General features: G+C 39.1%; 1 protein-coding gene across 1 annotated transcript; it reads left to right on the top strand.

Annotated features, from left to right (window-relative positions):
- Nucleotides 1–6: 6 nt before the first annotated feature.
- LOC102766730 (DDB1- and CUL4-associated factor 12-like protein 2) lies at nt 7–1,956 on the top strand. The gene has a single exon (XM_006761387.2). The coding sequence runs from the start codon at nt 454–456 to the stop codon at nt 1,177–1,179; it is 726 nt and encodes a 241-aa protein (XP_006761450.2). The 5' UTR covers nt 7–453; the 3' UTR covers nt 1,180–1,956.
- Nucleotides 1,957–9,873: the final 7,917 nt, after the last annotated feature.

Below are 9,873 nucleotides of genomic sequence, written 5' to 3'. Positions count from 1 at the left end.
TTCGAGGGCAGACTGCGCGGCTACGCGGTGCACAAGCTGCCCGAGCTGCTGCGGGAGCGCGAGCTGGCCCTGGGCACCCTCAACAAGGTGTTCGCGTCGCAGTGGCTGAACGCCAGGCAGGTGGTGTGCGGCACCAAGTGCAACACGCTCTTCGTGGTGGATGTGCAGTCGGGCCAGATCACGCGCATCCCGCTCTTGCGGAATCGGAAACCTGAGCCGCCTCGGGCCCAGCCAAGCTGTGGCATCCACGCCATCGAGCTGAATCCCTCCAAGACGCTTCTGGCCACCGGGGGCGAGAACCCCAACAGCCTGGCTGTCTACCAGCTGCCCACCCTGGACCCCGTGTGCCTGGGCGACCGCCATGGCCACAGGGACTGGATCTTCGCCATCGCCTGGGTGAGCGACACTGTGGCTGTGAGCGGGTCCCGCGACGGCACTGTGGCTTTGTGGCGAATGGATCCTGACATGGTCAATGGCAGCAAAGCCTGGCACAAGGATCAAGAGCTCCCCGTGTACGCCCACATCCGTCCGAGGGACATGGAGACCATCCCCAGGTCCAGCACCAACCCCAGTAACCGAAAGGTGCGGGCCCTGGCCTTTAATCACAAGAACCAGGAGCTGGGATCAGTGTCCCTAGATGGCTACTTCCACCTGTGGAAAGCCCGCAGCACCCTGTCCAGGCTGCTGACCATCAGGCTGCCCTACTGCAGAGAGAACGTGTGCCTGACCTACTGCGAGGAGTTGTCCCTCTATGCGGTGGGCTCCCAGTCCCATGTCTCCTTTCTGGATCTGCGCCATGGTCACCAGAACATCAGGCCCCTGTGTTCCCGAGAGGGCGGCACTGGTGTGCGTTCCTTGAGCTTCTACCAGCACATCATCACTGTGGGCACAGGCCATGGCTCCCTGCTCTTCTATGACACCCGTGCCCAGAAATTCCTGGAGGAGAAAGCCTCTGCCATCTTGGGCTCCACTAGGGAGTCTACAAGGAGGAAGCTCAGGCTCACGTGTGGCAGAGGCTGGCTCAATCACAATGACTTGTGGGTGAACTTCGGTGGCATGAATGAGTTCCCCAACGCTCTCTACACCCACTGCTACAACTGGCCTGAGATGAAGCTCTTTGTGGCTGGGGGGCCTCTCCCTTCAGGCCTCCACGGGAACTATGCAGGCCTCTGGAGCTAAGGATGGCCACTGTGTTCTCCAAGTGCCCAGATTTTCCCTCTAGTCCCCTCTCATTTTCCTTCACACCACCACCTTTTTTGCAAAGAATTTTAGTTAACCATTAATTGTGTTCTCTCTTTGAGTGATTCACATATGCTATTTCTCTGGACTGTACAGTCATGGTTCCTATTGCAATTCAGTGCTTTAGTTTTTACCAGTATTTCAATAGTATGTTCAGGTCACATTTCTGATGTATGTTATTTCCAGAAACTGTGCTACAAAGTGTCTTTTGGGCTGGTCTGAGAAACAACCCATAATATAAAAGGGCAGGTTTATAGCCCTGCTCCAATTAGAAAATGCTTTTCAAGTTCTAGATTGCCACCATTTGGGGGGGGGGGGTTCATTTAGATGTTTGAAATTCAATATTTGCTCTTTGTATATTGTTGGTGCATAAAATACTTTAAAAAAATATGTTCTCTTAGTTAAGAAATCTTACAATGGTGTTCATCTTATTAATTGCAGTTTTGATTATTCAATGTAAATTTAGCATCACTACCCCTAGGTTCTCATTCTTCTTGTTTAAAGCTGCTATATTATGGCCTGATTTCTTGGGAAGCATTTATGTTACAGATTTTCAGAGCTAATCAAAACTGAGCTATATGTGGCAGGACAATCAGAGAGGTTCTTTTTGGGGTTAACATTTCTTTAAAATTCAGGTAACATTATCCAGACAGCCATTTATGGAGAAAGGCCAGCTGTTGTACTCAATGTAGTTGTTTCTGACATTTTTTTATTGTATACATGAATAATGCTTTTATCTCAAATGAATTTGTGATGTATTGCAGAAAAAAATAAACGTTCATCATTTTAGCAATTAAGTGCTTCACTAAAGTTTTTGAATGGTTAATTATACATTTTATTATATCTCAATTGTCCTTCTAGGAATATATTAAAGTCAAAATCTTCCAGGAGAGAAACTGAAGCTGAAACATCAGCTATGCATACATTACTTTGTACATTTGTTTTTGAAAAGCAAACTTATGCTATTAACATGGGTTAAAAGATTAACATCTTGAATACATAACATCTAAATGTACTTGCTATAAGTTAGGAGAGTTAAGTGTTATTTGTGTTTTTAAGATGATTTACCAAACATTTTTATTTACACAAATGTACATGTTGTGCTTATAACTACCTATTCACATATACTGTATATCTGACTTCCCATGTGAGGAAAGGCAAAAATATATACCACTTTTATGCAGATATTTCAAATATTTTAAACTACAACCATCAAAACTTCTCACTTGCTCTTTATTTTGTTTTGTTTTTGTATTTTAATTTAAATTAGGTAATACGTGCACATGACCAAGACAATCATACTTTATAAAAGCTGTACAGTGAAAAGTAAGTCTGAACCCCTGGGATTTTTGATCTGCCCATATATTACAAGCAGTACATTAGTGTGTTTGTCTATTTAGAGATTTGTGTGTGTGCAATTGGTAAACAAATGATAGCACATGCTGCACATATCTGGGCTTTTTTATCACAAAATCTTAGAGATTGTTTCTTATACATATCTACTTAATTCATATTAATTGTATAGTAGTCCCCTGTATTGTTGAAACATACTTTATTTATTCATTACACACTTGATAAGCATTTATATTGGTTATTATTTTGTTAGTATAAACTATTCCTCAGTTATTACTTAGGTGCATACATCTTTGCGCACATGTGTAAGTATATCTGTAAGATAAATTCCTAGAAATGGATTTGCTGGGTCAATTTTTTATTTAATAGCCATTGCCAAATTACCCTCCAAAGAGGTCGTACCAACTTAACCTCCCATAAATATGTAGGCATGCCTGCTTCACCACACCCTTGCCAACAGTGTGTCATCAAATTCTGTGCTCTTTGCCAATGAGATATCCACCTGATCTTGATCCTTTCTTTCTAACCATGGTGACTGGGTGAGTCAATTAGATTTGTGGTCAGAGTACCAAGAAGGATCTGAAATAAAGATCAAGAATATGAGGAAATAAGGGTAAGCAATAAAAATACTGTCAAGCCAGAAACATACAGTTCAGGCTCACATATCTGGAGATAGATTACAAAGGACTGCATTCCTTAGATACTTAGAAAGCCTATTCCTAACAGGCTTTCCTGGTTTATTGCACCCCAGATTCACTTATATTCAATGCATCAAATGTCAGTGAAAAAAATCCAAGAAGAAGAAGATGAGAGCCTGAATTAGGTAGAATATCTGAGGTAAGTGTGGAGAGGGATGAAATTTTTAAAATGAAGAAAAAGTAAAATGTGCAAACAGTAATTGGTATTTCATGTGAAGGGTGAAGAAAGCCAAAGAGTTTAAGTAGATGTTAAGGCTCTGGCTTGAATCTTAATGAATAGCAGCAGCAAATGAATACAGGGAACATAGGCATAGAGGATACATGTGGAGGGTGATCAACTCGACTGCACATGTTGAATTTGAGGTACCTATGTGATATCAGGAGAACATGCCCAGTGAAGAATTGGCTGTATATCCCAGAATGCTGGGAAAGTGAGTGGTATGAAAGGCTGGGAAATTCTCCTTTTATCATGCACAATAGAAAAGCCATTAAGGATCCAAAAAAGCAATGAGAAAAAAGGGGAATGGATACAAAATACAAGAGGCTTATTTTACCCAAATTCCGTGACCTCATCAGCCTAAGATAAAATTTTAATACTAAAATTACGATGAATTTTGAGTCTCCACCCTAGTTCCAAAGACCATTTTTCACCCGAATATACCAGCTCCCCTAAATATTTACCTAGGGCCTTGCATTAGTCAACTAATTAAGCTTTTTCATTGGACAAATGCTGGTACCTTCTTGGAGAACCAGAAGTCGGACCTTAGCCACAAAGCAGGATTTCACAGTGATTTCTGGACCACTTAGCTTGCTGGTCTGAGATGTCTCCAGCATTCCCAACAGTCAGCTGGCACTGGTGCTGCCAGCAGCTGCACAGAGAAGAAGGATCACCTCACCACCAGCTGGTCCTGGCCCATGTTTGAGTTCCCGCCTCAATGCCACAGGTGCCGTTCTCTGCCAATTTTCCCAGACTACCAAAGCACAAAGGAAATGCACCACAATCAAAAAAGCACAAATACAAAGAATTAGAAAAGAGAAAAAAGAAATCATCCCAGGCATAGATTTATTAGGCAGGCAAATGTAAAATCTGATTGAAAAAATTATTAAATTATTTTGTGGAATTTATACCAAAAAATGCCAACTGAAAAGATACGACTAACTAAACTTTTTCCAGGAAGAAATAAGAAATCAGAATAGATCATTAACCCTAGAAAATTGTGAGTGTTTTAAAATCTTCTTTTTCCTCCAAGAAAATCACATACACATATAATTATAAACAAATAATAGGCATGTTGTGCTTCATGGTCTCACAAATTATTTCACATTGTCAAGAAATCTTTAATTTGGAGCTACTTCAGAGCAAAAAGAGAAAAGTTCACTCTTTAATGAGGCCAGCATAATTTTCATGACAAAAATTGCAGAAAATTAAGAGATCAATTTGACATATGTAGAAAAATGAAACTTACACTGTTAAAACACTGTAACCCATCAGTAATAAAAGGAAACTATACCAAAGCAAAGCCAATTCCTTGAATGCACAGTGCTCACTATTGAAAAGTCTATTATTGCAATGTATCATATTAACAGGTCAAATGATAAGACACATATTCATGTTAATAAATTCCAGCCCTGGCCAATGTGGCTCAGTTGGTTGGGTCATCCTGTACATGAAAAAGTTGCCTGTTCAATTCCTGTTCAGGGCACATGCCCAGGATACAGCTGATTGATGTTTCGCTCTGACATCAATGTTTCTCTCTATAAATCAGGAAAAGTATTTTATATATAAATAAATAAATTCCAATAAATAATTTAGTAAAACCCTACTAGTTTTGATAAAATCCTTAGTAAGTTGGAGGAAATATATTATTCATGTGGTGAGTATGTGTGTGTGTGTGTGGGGGGGGGAGGTGTCTGTGTTGTGTTGTGTTTCACACCTGAACCAAAATCTACTTAATTGTACAACATTAGAGGAGTTACTATGAAAGCAAGGAACAAAACAATTCTAAAAATCACCACCAATATTTAATATTATGAAAATTCTAGATATAACAAGTAGAAATTGTAGCAAAATAAAAGGTATAAATATTAGAAACTAGAAAGCAGTTCTAAAAAAATCCAAAAAAAAACCCCAGCTGAAAACATGTTAGGAAACAATGAAACAATTTAGTAAGACATCTAGTTTTGAAATTAATACATGAAGAATCAATACTTTTCTATTTTCATTTACTTACTCATTCAGCAAATATTTCTTGAATGCTTACCGTTATGTACATACACAGGAGCTGGAGATACTATGATAACAAAACAAGCAAGCTACGCCCTAATAAGGCTTGTGGTCCCTTGAGAAGGAAAGAGATAATAAACATATAAACTAGTAAATGTATAGTATGTCAGATGGTTGCCAATGCGAAAAGAGAATAGGGAATAAGGATTCCAGAGGAGATAAAATTTTATTTTATTATTTTTTCTGAGATATAATTGACATACAACATTATATTAGTTTCAAGTGTACAGCATAATGATTTGATATGTGTATATTTTGTGAAATGATCACCACAGTAAGTTTAGTTAACAACCATCACCATAAAGAGTTACAGATTCTTTTCTTGTGATGTGAACTTTTAAAGTTTAGTCTCTTAGCAACTTTCAAAAATGCAAGTTTGTACCATGCTGGAAGTTTGTACCTTTTGAACCACTTCACCCATTTCACAACCCCCCGCCCCAATCTTTTCTCTGTATCTATGAGGGATGTTTTCTTTAGATTCCACATATAAGTGAAGCCTTATGGTATTTATGTTTCTCTTTTTTACTTATGTCACTTAGCATAATGCCCTCAAGGCCCATTCATATTATTGCAAATGGCAGAATTTCCTTCTTTTTTATGGCTGAATAATATTTCATTTGTATATATAGACCACGGTTTTGTTTTGGTACTGACAGGCAATTGCATATTTTATTGTCATAGTATGTTTATTTATCTGCTCACGCACTAGAGAGTACATTTACTGACTGATTAAGCAAATACCATATAACAGCACTTTGCTCAGCACTGGGGTTCAATGGTGGACCAAAATACAAACTCAGCCCCAAGACAGTCTATATTTTTGAATTTCATATTTTTACAACTTACAGAAATCTTTATTTTAAAAAAATTATAGAATAATAGGTTTACATATTAAATCAAAGCAATCCTTTTCAACACAGTTTCTAAATTCAAATAATTAAGTTAATAAAATAATTTGACCTATGAGGCTAGACTTTTCCCCCAAAGCCGCTGTTGTTTCATGGAATTTCCTCCTTTAATTGTTATTCTTTTTCAATTACAGTTTACATTCAATATTATTCTGTGTTAGTTTCTTATGTACAGTAAAGTGGTTAGAAAATCATGTACTTAACAGAGTGGTCCCCCCACTGCTTTAAGTGCCCTCCTAGCTCAATATTGTTGGCTATACTCCCTATGCTGTAATCTATAACTCTGTGACTATTCTGTATCTACCAATTTATACTGCTTATTGACTACTAGAGGCCCAATGCACGGAATTTGTGTACAGGTGGGGTTCCTAGGCCTAGCTGGCGATCAGGGCAGATCAGGTTTCCTGCCTCCCCACCTCCTCCTTCCCTCACAGTCCGTGAACCCCACCGTGTTGTTCCCCACTTCCCCCCTCCCAAACTCTCCCCCTCCTCCTTCCCTCACCACCTGCATCTGCCACCACCCACCCCCAGTTCTCCGTCCTAGCCCAGGGCCCAGCCCTGATTGGGTGATCAGGGCCTGCCAGTCATGGGGAGGGGCCAGGAGGTTGGCCAGCAGGCCCCATTGGTGATCAGGGCTTGCAGGCTGGGGGCAGTTCCTGCATTGAGTGTTTGCCCCATGGTGGTTAGTGCGTATTATAGTGACTGGTCGTTCCATCATAACAGTCGCTTAAGCTCTTACATATATATTTTTTGCTCTGTGTATTTTTAATAGGATTTTTTTTTGCCATTGAGTTGTATGACTTCTCCATGTATTTTGGATATTAAAACTTTATCAGATATATGATTTGCAAATATTTTGTACCATTCTATAGCCCAGCATTTATTTTTTGAGGATGGTTTGCTGTGCAGAAGCCTTTTAGTTTGATGAAGTCTCTTTAACCCTTTTAAAATTGTTATTTTTTGCATATGGCTGTCCAGTTTTCCCAAAGCCATTTATTGAAGAGACTGTCCTTTCCCCATTGTATATTCTTGGCTCCTTTATCATAAATTAATTGAACATATATATGTGGGTTTATTTCTGGCCTATCGATTCTATTCCAAAAGAAAATAGGAGATAGGCATTCTAGGGAGCTGAGTATGTAAAGGAAGGAGTGGATTCAGAGGTCATGGTTGACAACAGCATGCTGAGATATGCAAGAAATGACAAGAATCCGGGACTTTACTCTGGATTAGTTAAAAAAACAAGGGAGTGTTCTGAACAGGGGATTTATGCGCTCGAAGGAATTCTGGATGCTGTGTTGATAACATACTTTAGACTTCAGTGGGGAAAAACAGAGAATGAGGCAATCAATAGGTTACTGCAATAACCAAGATTAAAGGCAATCTGCAAACTCATCTTTTTATGGTTATGTGTTATATGACCATGCTATATATGCAAAACTAACCAGTTTTAAAAATCAGTAGAGCTTCTGGTTCAAAATATAGACACCTCCTTCTAAGGATCTTATAGAAATGACAGTAAAGAATATTTCCATTGAATAACTCCATGTTATAAATAAAAAAGAGGCCATTATCAGATCAGATACTTTGATAATGTTCTCAAAAACAGAAAATAGTATTTATAGGTCATTCAAAGAGAGCTTGTGGAACTAAAACCAGGAGATCTTAATGCTAGGACTGAACATTGAAGTTCTCCATAGGATGTAATAGGCAATTCATAGTGCCGTGTTTTACTAAGGAGATGTAAGAAAAAAAGAAAATAGATAGGATCACTTTAATAAATAAAGTTGAACAGAGTCACCACAAGCCTAAGATACAACTAAAAGAATGCTGCCATTTTGATGGTAGCCAGTCTCCATAGAGAATCCCCCTGCAAAGTTCCAAGCTATACTTTGATATACATCAAGAGCAGGAATTGATTTCTAAAGTGGCAAGCATAGTTGGAGGACTGTCCATGGAGGTGCATGACCCTTATCCAAATAATGGAATACTAATTTTAAAATTTTGGAGCTGGTTCTTCATGTACCAATATGGATCAATATTTCACCTTGATCATGTTAGGTGAAATAAGCAAATTGCAATCTAGAGATATATTGTAATTCTATTTTTTGTTTAACAATAGAAGGAGAAAGATGAGAGGAAGAAGCATATTGTATGTATAAGAATATATACAAAAGGATTACCTGTGTGTCTTTAAGAGATAGTACAATAGAGGACTCTCCATATTTTAAATTTTATGTAATGTTTGAACAGTCTATATTAACATACATTTATTTAGCAAACAGAAGGGGAAAAAAACAATGAAGATATATTTTAAAGACCTAGTTGGAGTGGTGAGGAGAAAAAGGCAATGATTGATAGTGGTCCATGCAGCAAGAAGCTAAAATAAGCTAAAGGTGAGAGAAATTCATTTCTATGTAATATGGAAGTCTATGAAGGCCTTTTGCCAGAACAATTGCAATAGTGACCAACTGCATTATCTCCAAGAAGGGATAAAGTATTCAGTGTGTCTCAAAACTAAGCATGAAACCCTTTGTCTCACAAACACCTGAAAGGATTGTGGTTTTATATTTCCTTCTTCTCATCTCCTACAACCCCTCAGTGTTGGACAAATAGTGTGAGAATTATATAAGCACTACCTCAAAGTGTCTGCAGAATCATGACCTAAATGTTACTGATTCACATGCAGAACAAGAAGAAGATATGACCCCGAACCTTATCAATTTCAAGAATTCATGTTGTTCTTTTTTAAAAATATATATATTTTATTTGCTTTTTACAGAGAGGAAGGGAGAGGGAGATGGATAGAGAGTTAGAAACATTGATGAGAGAGAAACATTGATCAGCTGCCTCCTGCACACTACCTACTGGGGATGTGCATGCAGCCGAGGTATGTGCCCTTGACCAGAATCAAACCTGGGCCCTTCAGTCCGCAGTCCGACGCTCTATCCACTGAGCCAAACCAGTTAAGGCCATGTTGTTCTTTAACCTTTCCTAATACATGTGTGTGTATAATGGTATAGTAATATCCTATCTAATAAAAGAGAAACATGGTAATTGGCGTACAACCGCTACCCTTCCCATTGGCTAACCAGGGCAATATGCAAATTAACTGCCAGCCAAGATGGCGGCCAGCAGCCAGGCAGCTTGAAACTAATATGAGGCTTGCTTGCTTCAGTGACGGAGGACTCCAATGTTCCCCGCTGCTGCTGCCGGCCTCTGAGCCTGCAGTTTGAAACATTTTAACAAATATAGAAGCTAAAAAAAAAACCAGAAACCTGCTTTCAGCGAGCTGGGATCTCAGAGCTGGAGTTGATACAATGTTTCGATTATAGAAAGCAAACAAACCAGATACCTACTTTCAGCAGCGGAGGCCTAAGAGCTGGAGCAT

This window comes from Myotis davidii, unplaced genomic scaffold (assembly GCF_000327345.1).
Source record: "Myotis davidii unplaced genomic scaffold, ASM32734v1 scaffold2538, whole genome shotgun sequence".
NCBI lineage: Eukaryota > Metazoa > Chordata > Mammalia > Chiroptera > Vespertilionidae > Myotis > Myotis davidii.
Note: the sequence above shows the minus strand (reverse complement) of the source record. Positions and strands in the feature narration are given on the sequence as shown.